This window comes from Alexandromys fortis, unplaced genomic scaffold, assembly GCF_014885135.2.
Source record: "Alexandromys fortis isolate MF-2015 unplaced genomic scaffold, M_Fortis_MF-2015_v1.1 scaffold_67, whole genome shotgun sequence".
Classification (NCBI taxonomy): domain Eukaryota; kingdom Metazoa; phylum Chordata; class Mammalia; order Rodentia; family Cricetidae; genus Alexandromys; species Alexandromys fortis.
Window position 1 is genome coordinate 1654722 of NW_026067945.1, and position 18381 is coordinate 1673102.

At 50.0% G+C, this 18381-nt stretch overlaps 1 protein-coding gene and 1 long non-coding RNA gene across 4 annotated transcripts in view; one reads left to right on the forward strand and one right to left on the reverse strand.

Moving 5' to 3' along the window:
• Positions 1-463: 463 nt before the first annotated feature.
• The window catches only part of Pcsk6 (proprotein convertase subtilisin/kexin type 6), a 192935-nt gene continuing 175017 nt past the window's right edge, over positions 464-18381 (forward strand). The window contains exon 1 of one of the 2 annotated variants that reach the window (XM_050149192.1): positions 464-824. In XM_050149192.1, the coding sequence (XP_050005149.1) occupies positions 552-824 (273 nt within the window). In that variant the 5' untranslated portion in view covers positions 464-551. The remainder of the gene's footprint in view (positions 825-18381) is intronic. The other variant, XM_050149191.1, reaches the window with a different exon arrangement.
• On the reverse strand, positions 9570-18106 carry LOC126505945 (uncharacterized). Of its 2 annotated transcripts, XR_007593015.1 has the most exons (4): positions 17485-18106; positions 15877-15999; positions 15204-15360; positions 9570-9908 (listed from the first exon to the last, which is right to left on the reverse strand). It is a non-coding gene; the product is annotated as an uncharacterized lncRNA (long non-coding RNA). The 2 variants fall into 2 exon arrangements; XR_007593016.1 differs by lacking the exon at positions 15877-15999 and having other exon boundaries at positions 9572-9908.

Here is an 18381-nt window from a genome sequence, read left to right on the forward strand (position 1 = left end):
TGTGGTCTTCAGGTCAGGCCAGGTGCTGGGACACCCCAGTGTTTCTTTCCCTGGAATCTTTTCCCCCTAAGATTCGGACACATTTCCAAGTTCACTGCCACAGCTAAGTTGAGCAAGGCTGTCTAGCCTTGGGGACCCCAGCAGGTGAGTTCAGCCTCCAGGGGCGCAACCGGTAGAAATGTGCCGACCTAAGTCAACTCCTTGGGGATATAAGGAACTCACGTGGGATGCCCAGGGCCTTCCCGGTTCCTAGCAGTACGTGCGGGGCGCCGAGGCTGCCACTTCGAACGGCGCCGTGTCCCGAGAGCCCCAAAGTCTCGGGCCTCCCCTGCGCCGGCCCCCGAACTGCGGGCGGGCCGGGAGACTGCCGCACGAGCGCGGGCCCAGGGGCGCCACCGGGCCGCGCGGGCGGGAACGCGCCGCGGCGGCCTCCTCCTCCCCGGCTCCCGCCCGCGGCGGCGGCGCTTCCCCGGCGCGGAGCGGCTTTAAAAGGCGGCTCCCCACCCCCCGGCGCACTCGCCGCTCGGGCGCCGCGCGAGCCTGCCGCTGCCATGCCTCCGCGCGCGCCGCCAGCGCCCGGGTCCCGGCCGCCGCCCCGGGCCACCGATGTCGCGCGAGGCGCCGGGCACGCCGGCCGGCACGGGCTCCCGCCGCTCACACTGCGCCCCTGGCGTTGGCTGCTTCTGCTCGCGCTGCCCGCCGCCTGCTCCGCGCCGCCGCCGCCGCGCCCCGTCTACACCAACCACTGGGCAGTGCAAGTGCTGGGCGGCCCCGGAGCGGCGGACCGCGTGGCTGCGGCGCACGGCTACCTCAACTTGGGCCAGGTGAGTACCGCCGGCCCCGCGCGCCCCAAACTTTCCCGGCCGCCGGCGGCCACGCGCGAGGGAGCGCCTTGCCAGCTCGGCCGCCGGCGGCGCCGCGTGGGAAGGCGGCCCGCACCGCTGGAGACGGCGGGGGTGCCCTGCGGGGATTCGCGGGGAGTGCCGTGGGACACTCGGCGGGGAGGACGTGGTGACTTGCGTGGACCGTCCCGCGGGAGGGCCCGAGGCCGTGGGTCCCCAGGCGGTGTCGCCGGGCACTCGCACTCGGAAGTGTGGCCTCAGAAGCCCTGACCGGGCGCCGACACCTGCCCAGCCGCTCTGGAGTGGACGCCCAAGGGGTCGCTGCGTTCTGCCAACCCGCGCCATCCTCAGCGTCCACTCAATTCCCTGTGGCCTCCCGAGCCCAAGCTCCGCCTCTCAGGCTACTCTGCCCTCGACGGGTGGCGCGGGGCTCTGAGCTAGGTGCGCGCGCCAAGGCAGTCAGGCGCTGGTTGGGCGACTTGAGCGTGGCCGGCAACTCAGGGACTGGCTTTCCCATGGCGTGGCGCGCTGGTGTCTGTGCCCAGAAGTCAGGTTTAGGTCAGGGGGAAAGCAGCACCCAGAAGCTGCCGGATGGTTGAAAGCTGGACTCTGCACTTAAAACCTCTCTAGGCAGAGAGGATGGTTGCTTTGCTTTGAGCTCCAGCTGTAGCTAGAACGGCAGCTCTCTGCACACTACTGCATGCATGACCTTGGACATGTCACTTCTTGACTTGTTCAGCCGTAGAGGTAGTGACCTTTGTACTGCCTGAGGTTGATGAGGTGACCTCGTGGATGTTCAGAAGCAGGGCGCTAGTCATGGAATGCCCTTTCTCCCACCCCTGGAGGTATAGACTGGCTGTCATTTATCCTGAGAAGCCAAGTTTGGGTACTAAGTCAGTGCGGCTCCCAAAGACTGCCAACATAGGGCACTCTTTCCTGATGCAGCCCTGCAGAGGGATAGGCAACCAGGAGGGTTGATCTCTATTTATGGCCCATGTTGGGCCTCAACAGGCTCAAGTGTACCGTCCCACCAGGAGAGCTCCCAGCACCGTTACAGATCGGCAAACTACACCCTCAGGAGAACCAAGTGAATGAAGGGAGTGTGGCCTCATAACTCAAACTGCAGGACCAGGCGGTGTTAAAACTAGTTTCATCATTATCTGTGACAGAAGCCAGCAAAGTGTGCCGTGGTCCTGATCAAAATGACATTTCTCCAGCTCTTGTTGTGAGGTGGAAGACCTCCTGAGAGGGGAAACTCTGCTATGTGTACTTAGTTCCTGGGGCAGGTCAGGGTTTATCCAAAAGAAGTGATCAACTTTTTGTGTCTTCAGACATCCTAAGAGTTAAGATTTTTTGCCTATTGGTGGCTCTGGCTGCATTGCTTTCTGTAGCTGTCAAATCTCCGGGGCTGTGGCTCTGGCTGCATTGCTTTCTGTAGCTGTCAAATCTCCGGGGCTAACTGGGTTGAAGACAGCTCTCCTGTTGGCTCCTGACTCCTACCGCTTGTTGTTCTGCCCAGGTGGCCCAGCAATTTGTCTTAGCTGAAAGTGATTCTTAAACTGGATGGTAAATTACAAAGTACCTGGGATTTGGGTTCCTATAATTAAATGAGCAAAGAGGAGGTGAAGTTGAACTCTGAGCTTTACATTGCAAGAGGCAGAGAGGCACAGTTAGCTCTCTCTTGGGGCTTTCCTGTCACACACACTCCTAGCCCCCACCCCATAATAACCTGTCCACCCCTTGGCCATGCAGGCTTTGAATCTTCTGTGTCTGGCTGAGTTTCATATGAACAAGGTTTGTGCTCCCGGTTTTGCCTGTGGGCAAGAAGTTTCTTGAGGCATGCATCTCATCACCCCGAGAGGTTATTGGGTGGCCCTTTAGGTCTCTCTGGACAGTGCAGCCACACACCCCACGGGGCCTGTCCCTCAGCTTGGTAGGCCTGGTTTTGGTAGGGACACGATAGGGGACATTTTCGAACTGAAAGATGACTGGGTTGGGGGTCGGCGCTGTCTTTTGTAATCCTCAAGGAGAGCCCTGTTACTCTTTCTTCCCAAGCCTGCTTTTCTTTTCCCACCTTTAAGTGCACCGCTAATGTGGAAAAGGCCCGGATCTTTCCGGCCTCTGTCTCCTTACTAAGAGCTCCTAAAATACCTTATTGCCATTTTCAACCATTTTCACAAGGAGAACTTGTGACTCACGAATAAGACATGGATGTTCTTAGTTTTGCTTTATAGATGAGTCAATGGGGTGGGAGTCGTGCGAGGGGGCTGTTTGTGTTCACACGGTAACCCGTAACCTCTGCCATTGTGATGACCGCCTTTGCCTCTTGCTGCGTTCCCTCCTCAGAGAACGCCTTTGTGTGATTCTCCTCTTCCAAACTCTTAATGGGCAATTAGTGTTCTGTTCTCTACCTGCCTGAGTCACAGCCTTGGCTTTCTTGTCCATCCATCAGGCTGTTCTCTGACATTCTGTTTTACTGTCAATCAATTGATAACCTGATCTGATTTATTTAACATGACCCACAGGTAACTTAGGCCAACAATTAGTCACCTTCCTTAAACTACGCATCTCGTTCGGTCTCATACTGGTTCCATCCCTTTCCATGAACAAATATGAATTGAATAGAGACAGGCTAGCCACTGTTTTCCTCTCTAGGCATCATTCCAGATAATGCAACAAGTTTGTTTTTAATATGAAATCCAAGTTACGGGCCAGCGAGACGGCTCAGCGAGTAGTTAAAGTGCTTACTGCCAAGTCTGGTGACCTGAACCCAATCTGTGGGACTCACGTGGTGGAAAGAGAGGACCGACTCTCAGAGTTGTTCTCTGATCTCCACATGTGTCCTGTGGAGTGCACATGTGTGCTCGTCTGATGTAACTATATGGGTAACGGACAGGAACCTTGAGATTAGCTGTGTGAACTCATTAGGGAGCTGAATGGGCTCCTAGAACACTGACTACCTGTACCTCGGCACATAGAAGCCGAGAGAAATTGTAGGGCATCCCAGCATAAAAGCTGTGAGATACTTCGAGATGAGTAAGTTAGAGGGGAGAATTTATGGACTGAACAATAAAGCGTTGTTTTTTTTTGGCTTTGAGGTCTTGCAGATGGAGCATGCTAGAACCACACCCCTAGCCCTGAAAAATTCTTTGCCCCCCCCCATTTATTAATCCACTGTAATCCCATAAATCCCTGTGGGATTGAACTGTCTGTAGAATTCACAAATAAAGTAGAGAATTCATATGGTGTAGTAAGGTCCAAGATGTCCCTCAGACAAGTCTGGGAAGGAAGAGCGAGGAGGGGAACTGGCCCAGCGATGGTGCTGCCCATTCATGGAAGGGACTCAAAGCCAAGTGTGCGTGGGAGCCTGTGCATGCCAACGGAAGAGTTGCAAATGGACGAGGAACGATGGACCATTTAGTTAATAAGTGGTTCTGGAAGAACTGACTGTCCACATGGAGAAACAATTAGATTCTTAGCCCACACTCTACAATGTTAAATTCTAGATGGGATTTAAAGACCTGAGCGTGCATATAAGACTTTTAGAAAATTATAATGTCCTACCCTTATGATACTAAGAAAGGAGGCAAGGTCTTAAACAGAATATAGTTGAATTTAGGATTAAAAAATGGGCAAATAGTAACTACTTTAATATTCTCAATCTTGAAGTCTAAAGGAGCAACCAGTAGCCTGAGCTTCAGAACCTTGGCACTTACGGCCCTCATGGCGCTCCTAACCACAGACATTGCTTCTTCTCCTGCTAGTTCGAGGTTTCTCTTAGTCTGCATTTTTGATTAAAATTTTTAATAAATACCAGAGTTTATAAGCCAAAGGAAGAGATGGATACTCCAAAACAAAAATTCTGTGCAAAGAAAAGTCCTCTGAGACTTTTCAGAAAGCGGCAGACTAGGAAATGTGGTTAGAGAACAGAAAATTAGAACACAGATTACTTTTAAAACTACAGATTAATGAGGAAAATGATAAATGCTCAGTAGAAGAGCAGAGAAGTGGGTGAGCAGAGGAAGTGAATGGCCCATGAAGAGGCGATGCTTAGGCTGGCTGGGAGCGGCCAGAAGGCCACGGTGACACTATTGCGCACCTATCAGGGTGGCAAACCCTGCACGGTGTCAAGTGTTGGCAAGGATGTGGAGCCCCGAGACCTCTTGCTGCTACTGGTGGAAACTGACGTGTACTGCAGAGAGCATTTTGGCGCCATGGTGAGACATGTTGCATGAGCTACTCTGAGTGAAGGCTCATTCCGGGAAACTTGCTGTGTGGACAGGGAGACTAGGAGGAGACGGCCCGTGAGACTTTCTGTCCTTTACATAAATGAGGGGAAAGAAGCCTAAACGTCCACCAGAAGAGAGAAGGAGTGACTCAAAATAGTCACGCCGTGGAATAACTAGACAGGGCTACAGATGCATAGTTGAGATACACAGGTCAACCATTCAATCAGCATCGAATCTTAAGGGCAGTTTTGGGTATGCAATATTTACGTGAACTTTTAAAAACAAAACATACCGTATTATTGGTAGATGAATATAAGGATAGCAAAAGTTTAGAAGTCTAGGCAGCATCCTTGCTTCAAATTCCAGTTTATAATGGCTTCTAAGAAGGGGAAGACTTGTAGCTTTCTCAATCTTTTAAAAAAATTTTTTCCTTGTTTTTTCAAGACAAGGTTTCTCTGTGTAACCCTAGCTGTCTTGGAACTTGCTCTGTAAACCAGGCTGTCCTTGAACTCACAGAGAGTCACCTATCTACCGAGTGCTGGGATTAAAGGCATGCACAGCCACCACCCAGCCTTTTTATTTTTTAATTTTTAAAGACTTATTTATTTTCCTTTATTATGGGAGTGTTTTGCACACATGAATATATGTGTGCGTGGTGCCCATGGAGGTCAGAGCCCCTGGGACTGGAGTTACAGTCAGTTGTCAGCCACCCGAACTTGGGTTCTCTGAAAAACTAATGAGTACTCTTAGTCAGAGTCTCAAGGTGCACATGAATGTCCTCTGTGACTTCAGGTTTCTCATTCTTGGTCTTAGTCTACACTGGGTTAAACCACTCAGGAGACAATGCTTGTGTGTGACATGGACAGACTAGACCTTTTGTTCCTCCCTGAGCACTACAGAGCAGCTCTGTGCACAAGTCCACATGGGATCAGGTGTCATAAGTAATCTAGCGATGATATAAAGCGCGTGGGAGGATGCTCTTTACAAACACCCTATCATTTGTATAGGGAGATGAGCATCCTTGTTTGTGGTATCTGTGGGTACCAGAGAATGCCTGCACTGAGAGAAATGTGTCTGGCTTATGTACACATTATATTCAGGCACGTTACATTCTTTTTCAAGTCAGAATACACTACATATGATCTGCATCTGCTTGCTTACAGCATGCATACATACATGCATACTTGTCCACATATACATCTATACATAAAATGTTAAAGAGGGGAAAAAGGAAAAGTGTATATTAGACCCACATGCCACAGCGTTCTTGGACTGCCTGAAGCACATCCATGGACACCCGAGGTGCCTTTGGGCCTGGATTAAGAAGCCCCTGCCTTGAGCTGGGCAGTGGTGGTGCACACCTTTAATCCCATCAGATCTCTGAGTTCGAGGCTGGTCTACAGAGCAAGTTCCAGGACAGCCAGGGCTACGCTGAGAAACCCTGTCTCAGAAAAAAAAAGAAAAAAGAAAAAGAAGGCCCTGCCTTAAGACCTCCCAGGCAGGGCTCATCCACTTGTCAAGGAAATAGTGACTCAGTGAACATAGGCCTGGCCGCAGATCACAGGGTATTTGGATAGAGCGGCACCAAGCACCAAGCACCAAGCACTCTGGCTCCCAGCCATTACCCATCCCCTCTGCCATACTCCTTTCTTTCCCCCGCTGTCTCTTGGCAGAAGGCCCCTCATTCCAGCCCATGTACATGGTTATCTTTGACACTGACGACTCGTAGACGGGCTGGGCATGCAGCACGGTCTTCTCCGCGCTTGGAGCAGCAGCAAGGCATCCACAGCTCCTGGATGCTCATGAGTGGTGTTCAGCTGACGGGTCGCGTTCTGACACCGTACTTCCCCTTGCGCTGTTGCTTTGCCTGGGGTATTGAGCTAATTTGTTAGTTCTGAGTTTGAACATAAAAAGAGCAGGCTGGCTGCCAAGGCCCGAAAAGATCTAAGAGCCTTAAATGATTTTGAACTTGCCCTAAATAGTGTTCCTTAAAATAGCTAGTGAGCAGGCCATCCCTGGCCCAGAATTTCAGGTAAGCCTGTGGAACTCATTTGTCAGCAGAGGACTCTTGGGCCGTGGACAACTTGTTCTCACGATGAACCAACTGAAGCCTTAACCAGGTGTTAGAATAGTGGGCCAGAACTGGTTGCCAGGTAAAGCTCACAGTCCCAGTCATCTGTGACCTAGTTCTTGTACTGCTTTTTGGTCACAGGCTGTCTTGGTGTTAGAGGTCCTGGGTGTACACTGGGGGCCCAGACAAGGCTGGGATTCTTGAAGCTTGTGTCGTTCCATCTGATTTGGCATCTCTACTTAGTGGACAAGGCTTTCATGGATTAGGCCGCCCTCCTGAATCACTGGGGCTGGGTGGATAGCAGTGACCAGAGCTGATCTGCCTGGTGTATGGAGCTGCCAGGAGGGCCCCAAATGGCAATGTCCAAAGGCAGACATGGAATGGGGCCTGAGCACCTGGCTAGCTGACCAGCCCACTGCAAGTGTTCAAGTGTCTTCCAGGCTGACTCCAGGGAGCCCATCAGAAACACAGCCGTAGATACAGGGTGAGGGAAGCTGCAGACACTGGGAGCTCAGTTTGCCTTGCATTTTGGGTGGCCAGAGGGCCACACAAGGGCTGGCCAGACACTGTTTTCCAATGTCTGGCAATTCCCTGCTGTCCTGGGAGCATCCCAGGCTTCTTTGGATCGCTCGCATGTGCAAAGACGGTAACTTTTTGAGCCCTCCTCAGCCTAGCCCATGCTGAACAGGAATCTCCCCTCCTCCCAGGACCTGCATACAGCAGTTCTCTACACCTGCTCCCCAGTGACCTCGGGGCTGACCAGAAGCCCTGCCTCACGCTGAGGGATGTTTCTTGTGTGGGTGTCCTTGCTTGGGGAACCTTATGTCAGCCCTGTAGGAAGATATTATCTACCAACCATGAGGCATTTGGTCCAATTAGAGTTTGACAAACCCATGATTGACCAACCGCACTCAGTGGCTCATTTTCCACTTTCATCACCTCTGACAGGTAGACCCCGGCTCTTCTCAGTCAAGGGCAGCCACCCTCTCACTGGAAGCCTTACAATTCCTGGTGAAATAAACAACCGAGTGAGTGGCTAATGAAGCTACAGTCAGTGTTTCTCCTCCTGTCCACCTGGTACTCCTGTGTGTATACACATATGCGCTGTGTTGTAAGTTACCTGTGTGTATACACATATGTGCTATGCTGTGTGTTACCTGTGTGTATACACATATGTGCCATGCTGCGTGTTACCTGTGTGTATATACATATGCACCATGCTGCACGTTACCTGTGTGTATACACATATGCACCATGCTGCACATTACCTGTGTGTATACACATATGCACTGTGCTATTACCTGTATGTATACACATGTGCTGTGCTGCGTGTTACCTGTGTTTACACATATGCGCCATGCTGCATGTTACCTGTGTGTATACACATATGCACTGTGCTGTTACCTATATGTATACATATGTGCTGTGCTGCGTGTTACCTGTGTATACACATGTGCCGTGCTGCATGTTAGCTGTGTGTATAGACATGTGCCGTGCTGCATGTTAGCTGTGTGTATATGCATGTGCGCTGTGCTGTGTGTCCCATTGTTCTGTATAGGGACAGTGGGGCTTCTTAGCATTGAAGCTTACATCTCTCTATGGATTTAAAACACTAAACTTTGTCCCCCTAGCCCCAGGATGCTACACTTAGTCACTCTAACTGTACATTATCAGCCGGGCATCCTTAGCTGTAAAACTCACCTTCTTGTGTCTGGTGCCTGAACTAGAGGCCTGGGAGCTGCCTCTGGCTCCAGTTGCTCACATCTGTTTTCTTTTTCTTTTTCTTTTTTTCTTGGTTTCTCTGAGACAGGGTTTCTCTCTTGCTTTGGAGCCTGTCCTGGTACTCGCTCTGTAGACCAGGATGGCCTCGAACTCATAGAGATTAGCCTACCTCTGCCTCCTGAGTGCTGGGATTAAAGTCACGTGTTCACATCTGTTTGTTTTCTAACTGATCCCTTCTCAGCACAGACTGACTGGCTCTGAGAGCCCTGGCTGCTCCTGCCACTGTGCCAGCCCCCCACCCACACCCCCACTCCACTTGCAGGTGTACAGAATCTTTGCCTCACCACTGCCTCCACCCCAGTTCCAACCGCACTCCTTAGAATTTTAGGCTTCCTCACGCTACCCTGTCTGCCTTGGACGGGCCTCGCCCTCCTAGCCATCCCTCATCTTTCGCAGCTCCGCTGCTGATTCTGCCAGCAGCCCTCCCCTGAGTGCCCCAGCCCCAAGGACGCATTTGTCCTCTGGGCTCCTCGTCACTGTCATCATCACTGATGATGATTATGGCTTGCTGGTTTGTTTGCCACTTAGACTCTGGGCTTTCTGGTGAGTCTGAAGTCGGTCTCCTGGCTGTTCTTTCTCTGAGGTCAGTTCCGCTTCTACCAGCATCTCTAGTGACTGAGAAGTAGCCCACAGCTGGGACGCGTGAGTCCTTGTAGAGATTGTGAGTTGAGTCTTTTCGTACAGAGCCAAGCAAGGTCAGGGCCTAGCCCTTATTTTATTGAACATCTCTCCCACTGCCTTTTTATTTTAATCTCTTGCTTTTCAGATTCACTCACCCCTGTGTGTGCATATGCATGAGGGCACCCTCCTGGGACACTGTCCTATGCTTCTGGGTCAGGTCAGCTCCACACTGAGCTGAGAGCCCCGCGTCTTCTGGCAGTGCCATGCATGCCTCCTATCCCACAGGTCCTATCGTTCCATCGAATCCTGCATCTTCCCGGTGTCCTCGTGCCTCTGAAGATGGTGATGGGCCTCTGTCTGGTCCTGCAGGGAACCAGGATGAATAGCCATCAGCTGTTGGGAGCCTCACACTTGGTGGGATGGGATCGGCAGCCTGGGGTTCCCATAGTAACCAGCCCATCAATGCCCTCAGTGTCGAGATGGTGGCACCGCAGAGGGGAAGAAATAGTCTCATTGTCTCCCCTTTGGCCGCTTGGGCACAAACAAGCCGCACCCCGCAGGGCCCTGCAGGGCCCTGAGGTCCGGCCAGATTCGCTACTCTGCAGTGGTGCGCTGCACATGTCCCCTGCTGAACTGGACCAGGAAGGGGCCATCACTGTCAGCTCTTGGACCCTCATGGGGACTCTTGAATTTCTGCCACTGGCCATCATCAGTAGTCATCGAGCCCTTGTTGATTAGGGCCAAGTTTTCAATGGCCAGCCAGGCCGCTCCTGCCGCGGGGTAAACAAATCCCTTGTGTTGCTGAAGGAACCCGAATTTCCACACTTTCCCCCTTTGGTTTCTAGTCCTGCTGGTGATAGTCTCAGCAATGATCACAGAACATCCTACTTGCCCAGGAGAGGCCTAGGTTACCTGTGTGATCTGATCACCAGGAGAGAGAGAGAGAGAGAGAGACAGAGACGACAGAGACAGAGAGAAAGACAGAGAGACACAGAGAGAGAGAGAGCCACTGTGTAATTCAGAACCCTCTCCAGAACTCCTTGGGGTACCCTATACCCCCAAACCTGACCTTCTGTCCACCTTGTCTCTTTCCCTGCTCTCCAGGCCAGAAACCAGGGTATTTCCTTGGATTTTTCCTTTCCCTGGTATTGGCAGCCCCTAGGTACAGTCCCTGCCAGCCTGCCTCCATGGCCTCTCATCCCTCACCCCTCAAGCCAGCAGCCACAGCCCAGGCCAGCCCGTGTTTACACTCTGCTAACACCTGAATTGCTGCCCTGCTTCCCTGACTCCCTTCTTAGCCTGGACACCGCCCCCCCCCCAACCGGAAGGATCTTTAGAACCACAAGCCTCATATTGTCCCTTCCCTGCTTTCAAGCCGTCAGAGGCTCCCGTGTAGGGCCGTACACACAGCCCCGGTGAGGTGCCCACCTGCCCCCTGCATAACCTTGAGCCTAGCTCCTTCCTATTTGCTTCTGTAGGGGCAGAACTTTGATGTTCTGGAAACCTTACCCGGCTCTTTCTTTACATCTGCTGTTTCTTATTGCTCACATTCTCTATCTGATCTCCCCAGAGAACCGCATCATCCTCGAGGACTGGCTGGAATGGTCTTTTCTGACCTGTCTCCTGCTGACAGGGTTGAACTGTCCACCCAGAGTGTGTGAGCGAGCGTGTCTGTCTTCTCCCTGGACTGCAGCATAAGTATAGTAGTAGCTTAAACTCTCATGACCTGGCCTGCTTCCTGGCACGCAGGCTCAGTCCTCCTGAAACCTTCACAGCGTTTTTATTCCGGGATTGGTGGTTTCCTGATGCCATTCCCTGACTTCATTGTCACGGTTTCTGTTGAGTTCTAGGTTTGTAACTGTCAAGGACATGTAGGGGTTTCTATCCTGTGACATCTCTTGGTACCTTGCTGCTGGGTGGCGTGTTCTCCATCACTCGGTCTCGCTCCATGATTTCATCGCCACCTGCAGAGACTTAAAAATCAAGGCTGAGGAATAACCTCAGTCCTCCCTGCCATGTGGCTACTACAGGGTAGAGCTGACACATTTGGCAGTACCCAGGGATCCAGGCTGGTGTCTCAAAATAAAGGTGACTCCTTTGCTCCTAAGTGGACCAGGGACAGGAAGAAAACCACAGGGCCAGGAAGTTGAGGTGGAAGAAATAATGACGGGTATAGAGAGTCTGGTCTACCCCAAGCCTCAGCAGGAGTCTTTTGTGAAGGTTTTAATCTTTGGAGTGGCAGTCCAGATCCTGACTACACTGTGCCTCTGGTGTGACTGTATTTAGACGGCAGCTTAGTCAGTGGACGCCGCTCCCAGCGTGACTGTCACCATTCAGCTTTTAGCTGGTCCTTACTAGCCACCAAATGCTGCTGGCAATCCCTAGAGTCCTGATATTAACTTCACTACACAGCTGGGCAAATTGGCCCCCAGAGAGGCTGAGTAATTTACTACAGTTTGTGGATGTCTACCCAATCGCTTGGCAGCCTGACTTGTGGGCCCTACTCTGGCCGTGCCAGCCCTGTTAGGAGAGGTACTGAGAGCAGGTGATAAATGAGCCAGTGGGGGCTTGAGTCAGGTTTTCCAACAGCTAAGAGCAGAGGGTTGTAATCCAGTCAGGAAGGTTGGGGAGGAAGGGCGGTGTCCTGGGAAGGTGCTTTGTGGCCCTGCTAAGTGAGGGTGCCTTGTACTTGGGATCCTCCCTTCTTATCAAGCCTCTGGCCCAGAACTTACATCAAAGGCTTATCTATGCAGGAATGAAGGCAGACCAGCATGGCCTAGGATCAAACCCTTGGGCCTTACATGTGCTAGGCAAGTACTCTACCACTGAGCCACACCCCAGCCCTAGACCAGCATTTTTTTTATAATGGATCCCTGAATTTCAAGTGCAGGGAAGGTTTCTTGTTTACACTCTCCAGCCTAGAGTATATCCTCCCAGCTTAGTGTATAACCCCCATCCTAGTATATACTCTCCAACCTAGTGTATACCTCCCCATCATAGTGTGTATATCCACCCTGGTGTATACCCTCCCCATCCTGTTGTATACTCTCCCCATTCTGGTATATACCTCCCCATTCTGGTGTATACCCTCCCTTCCTAGTGTGTACCCTCCACATCATAGTGTATATATCCACCTGGTGTATACCCTCCCCATCCTGGTGTGTACCTCCTTGTTCTAGTGTATACCTTTCCGTTCTAGTGTATACCCCATCCTGGTGTATACCCCATCCTAGTGTATACCCCATCCTAGTGTACACCCCTATCCTAGTATATATCCCCATCCTAGTGTATACACTCATCCTAGTGTATACCCCATCCTAGTGTGTACCCCCATCCTAGTGTGTACCCTCCATCCTAGTGTGTACCCCCATCCTAGTGTATACCCTCCATCCTAGTGTATATCCTCCCGGCCTGGTATATATATACCCCCCAGCTTAGTGTATACCACCCAGCCTGGCAGACTTTGTGTTCCCACTATAATGGTACTAAGCATTAGAGTCAGAAAGTAGAAGCTAGAGGTAAGAGGAATCCTGGTGGGGACCCAGGGCTGCACTGAGGGTGGCACAGCCGGGCTATAAAGCCTTATAGTCTGCATCTATTGCACAGCCGGGCTATAAAGCCTCATAGTCTGCATCTATTGCATAGCCGGGCTATAAAGCCTCATAGTCTGCATCTATTGCAGTGGTGCTGTGCAGTCAATGGAATAAAAAAAATTAAATGTAGAAAGGCTTTAAGACAGATAACTATAGGAATCATCCATAATTCTCATACCCAAAGATGATTACGGTTAAAATTTGGACCATGTCCTTTTGTCTTTTATTTTAATCTTTGTGTGTGGGAATGTCTGGGTTTGGATGTGTGCATGCCATGGTTCACGTGGTACACAGAGGATGACTTCAGGCATTGGTTTTCAACTTCCACCTTGTTTCATACTGGATCTCTTTTTTGCAGTTATGAATGTTAGATTAGCTGGCCCAAGAATATCTGAGATGATCCTGTCGCCAACTCCTGACTTGCTGTAGGGGTGTTGAGATTACAGATGGACCCAGCCTTATGTGGGTTCTGAGGATCCAAACTCATGTCCTCACGTTCACACAGCAAGTGCTTCACCCATTGAGCCATCTTCCCAGCCTTTTTGTTATTTTTGGAACTGGGTGTCCATATGCACACATACTTGTGCTAATATATGTGCATACACACGCTCCTATATACACAGATAACTTATACAAAAGTAGACTATATAGTTTTGAAAATTATCCCTCCTAAGTTAGTAACTACTCTCTGTTGTAATTTTTAATGGGTGGTATGCCATTATGTGGCTGGCAGATAATTTGCTCAGCATTTCCTTGACATTCAGGTCAAGGGATTCTTTGTGCTGGGAGTGCTTGGTCTGGAATGCCAGGACCTTGTAGGGAGGTGGCTCCACAGCTTCTCTGTCCCCACTGACCAGCTCACACCTCTATTGACAGGTGGCTTGTCCCACTTTTCTGTCCTTGTAGAACTTGGAAATATTTGTTCAACTTATCTCAGGGTATTATTGAGAATTTTTTTATTTAAAAAAATCACTGGGAGCTGTAGAGATGGCTCAGTGGTTAAAAGTACCTGATGCTCTTCCAGAGGACTCAGGTTCAATTCCCAGCACCTCCATGGCAGGTGACAACCATCTGTAACTCTAGTCCCAGATCTGAAGCTCTCTTCTGATTTTGCAGGTACCAGGCACATGTGGTGCCCAGACACACAGGCAGACACAACACTCATATGTATGAAATAAAAATAAATGAACATACAGATTTCTTTTTAAATATTACAGGATTGGAGGTAGCTCAATGGCAGAGTACTTGTCTAAAATGCACTAGGCACTGGGTTTAATTTCCAACACTGAGAAAAAATTTAGTGCATACGTATAAAGAAGAAAAAAATCCAAAATGCCCTTGCTGTGCTCATCCCAGTTGTTCCTTCCTCCTGAGATCACCACTGCGCACATCTCAGTCTATGTGTCTCTGTTAAATATGAACACGGCACATACAGGACATTGGACTTGGATCCAAAGAAGCATCCTTTTAATACCCAGCTATCTTAACCACCCTGGAAGTGGCGAGCTGCCTGCTTTCTAGATACTATAAGTAGCTCTGTCTTTTTGTGGCTGCAATGGATACCTTGTTGCACTATTTACCTTCAGATCTTCCTTTGCCTTAACTCCATGCTGCCAGGATCCCTCTTATTCATTCCTCTCTGGACACATGCATGAGAATTTCTCATGGGATACATAATAGCAAGAACAAATGGCATAATCAGGGAGAGTCACTGACACCTGTCTGGTCCTGGTTCCCTGGCAGGTGATTTTTTTCACCTGTTCTTCCTTGTCCTGACTCATTTCTCTGCTTAGGAGCCCTGTGAGGTAGGTGCCGTCACCCACATCTTACAGAGGAGGAAACGGAGACACGGAGAAGTAGTAAGGTTGTAAATGCCAGAGCCAAGATCGGGACTAAGGTGGCCTGGTTCCAGAGACTGAGGAGATGTGTCATTGTATATGCATGTCACCTTGCCCGGGGCATTGGCTGTGGTTCCCAGGCAGGTGGATGACGACTAATACCGACTCCACTGTGAGAAGGTGGATATTCCTGATTTGGGGTGAAGATGGTCTCTCGCCATACTTACCAGCCATACCCGTACACGATTACTTTCATTGGCTTTCTTTGTAACTGCAACTAAAGTCACGTGTCTCTTCTCCTGTCTGTTCGCTACTTCCATTCTTCTCTGAATTGCTCATTTATATCCGTTGCCCAGTTTTTCAGTTGAGTTGTCTGCCTTTGATCTGAATAATTTGTAGGTAAACTCTGTTTATTTTGAGAATCAGTACCCTCCTCTTTTTTTTTTTTTTTAAAGAACATTGCAGCAATTTCTTTGAACCTGATTCAGTGAGTTTGTTTGCCTGTTGTGTTTTGAAACAGAACCTGGAATGCCACTGTGTGCAAGGCCTTGGGCCCGCCCCTTGCGTATTTCAGGGATGAGCAGGTCTAGATAGATCCCTGTCCAGAGCCAACAGGAACTTAAGTAACCACTGGAGAGGAATGTGCAGAGCTGGTTTGCGCAACAGCAGGGAACAGGAACTTTCACCTGGGGTTCAGGGAAGGCTTTGTGGCCAGTAACATCTGAGGGTCCCACAGGACTTGTTTTTGGACAGAGGAGCAGGACAGGGGGTGGTGTTGGGACAGTATCCCACTCAGCATCCCATTCAAAAGCTAAACGATCCATTCAGAAGCATCCCATTCAGAAGTAGAGAATCTCAGGGAAGGGCTCCAGAGGGAGTGGGGAAGAGAGGTGGGTGAACCTGTTAGCAGAGCCTCTCACTATGGAGAATGCAGCCTCCTTCTAGTGCCTTCGGTGGCCTGGTGGTGCTGCCTGGAAGGCTCAGCCATCCCACTGACAAAGCAGAACAGGTCGGGAATGGGCCCTTGGAGAGATAGAAAGGAAAAAGTCAGCTAGGTAAGAGCGAGGTTGGAGAAAGAAAAGTTCTGGATGGGAAAAGGGATTTAGTGGAGGTTAGAGAGATGGCTCAGAAGTTAAGAGCACCGGCTGCTTTTCCAGAGGAACTGGATTCCATTCCTATACCCACATGGCAGCTCACAATGATCTTAACTCCAGTGCACGGGATCTAGTGACCTCTTCTGGCCTCCATGAGCCCAGGGGCACAAATGGTGTGCACAGACATACATGCAGACAAAACATTCATGCACATGAAGTAATTTGCACTTACTATACAAATCAGGAGGACCAGAGTTCAGATGCTGGTACTGTTATAAACCATCCACTTTCCCTGCAAACACCTGTAACTAACACATGAAGGATCTGACACCCTCGTTCGGCCTCCATGCGAACACTCTGTCTGTCTTTCTCTCTCTCTCACACACATACACACATACAAACATACATACACACATACACACACACTATAATTTTTTTTTAAAGTTCTGACAGCTAGTACTCAGAAGGCAGAGGCAGTGAGTTTGAGGCTAACCTGGTCTACCTAGTGAATTCCAGACTAGCCAGCCTGTCTCAAAAAAAAAAAAAAAAAAAAGGAAGGAAGAAAGGGAGGAGGAGAGAAGAAGGAAGGAAGATAGGAAAGATGGGTAGATCTGTGGAGACTTTGCCACATATCTGATGGCATTCAATGGCAGGGGTATTTATCAGTTCCCGGCTTTGTTCAGTGAAGGTGTGTAGTGTCTCCAAGCTTGGCAGGATACCTGGCAAGTCCTGAGCTACAAAGATGGGCTGGGGCAGGCAGGCTGTGCCCCCAGCAGTCCCCTCCTATGCCAGTTTTAGCTTTATGCATGTCCTCTCCGAGAGTCTAGAAGCCTGCGGTTTAGTGTCTGTCAGACCCCATGTGCCTGGATCCCTGCCTGTGTCTCAGCTGGAGTTTATTTAGGTGTGTCTGTCTGAGAACAGATTTTAACAGAAAAGTAAGTCCATTCTTAGCTGTCACTGACCTCAGTCTCCTTACAGCTCCATCTTATGCCATTGGTTTTTAAAGCTAAACAAAACCCTCACTTTATATTCCTTGCGATAAGGCCCTGTTTTTCCTGAATTGAAAAGAAACCATTCCTGACTCTGTCAAGAGCTCATTAACACCCTTCTTTACAGCCTCTACCGTGTCATTTGCAGGAATGTGATACTATTAGCCCAAATAAGAAAGCTGGGTTCCTTTCAGTGGCTTCAACCAACTTCTGTCCAGTGACTCAGTTCAAGATCCTCTCCGCCCTTCATTTAAACAGATTGTTTTGCTTTGGCATGCTGTGGATGGAGTCTAGGACCTCATACAAGCTAGGCCGTACCCAGGCTCACTTGGGGGAATGGCTGCTGTCTCTTTCCATAGAGGTTAGTGTCCTTGTACAAAATATTGTCGTTATAATTTTCTAATCCCCCACTCCCACCTACTCACCTCAGAAACATCAGGAAGCCAAACTGGTTCTGTCTCCTGTTAAATCAACTTCAGACCCCGTTAAATCAACTTCAAACCCAGATGAATCCTCAGAGTCGATGTGGACATACTGACGTCACTCTGTTGTAGGTGTAGACACACTGACGTCATTATGTTGCCTGTGTTGGGCAACTAGGAGTCACAAACCACACAATTGTTTATGTCCTGTTGGTCTTAATAGTGATTCCCTAACTCCTGCGCATGGCCCTGTCTTCACGGTAAGGCATGGGTGCGTTTTCTGTTCTCTTCTTGTGCCAGGAGTTCAGCTATGGAGAGCTGAAACAAAAACAAAAACAAAAAACAAAAACAAAACAAAGCATTTGAAAGCCAGTGTGTTTTTCTGACCTGAAACTGGGTTTGCTTTCCAGCCGCTGGTTCCTGAAGTTAGTCACTTTTGTGCCTTTGTGCCTGATCTGTGCCAGCGGCTGTGACAGCCCTGGCTTGTCATCATGCCAAGACAGAGGCACAGCATCCTTGAGGGCCATCCTGAACACAGATCACTTTGAGCCGATTTTAGTGGCGGGTGCTGCCGTTGGGATATCTTTTCCCCAAGGCGGAGGAGCCTTGCCTGCATGCTTGTTGCTGCCCCGCTCCCTGCTGTCTTGTTTGTTTTATTTGACTCACCCTGTCAGGCTGCATGAATTAGGTTGCAAGTCTTGGGCCTGGGCCATGTTCCTGCATGCATCATAGGCATGAAACTGATGCCACATGGGTCATTAGGGACAGTGGACAAGGCCAGCAAGAGTATAGTGTTCTGCAAAGCCTACCTAGTTCATTTTAAATGCCCTGCGTGTGCTGGCCTTGATTCCCGTGTGATTTCTATGTCAGCCTGTCATAGCAACAGAGGGTATGTCAGCG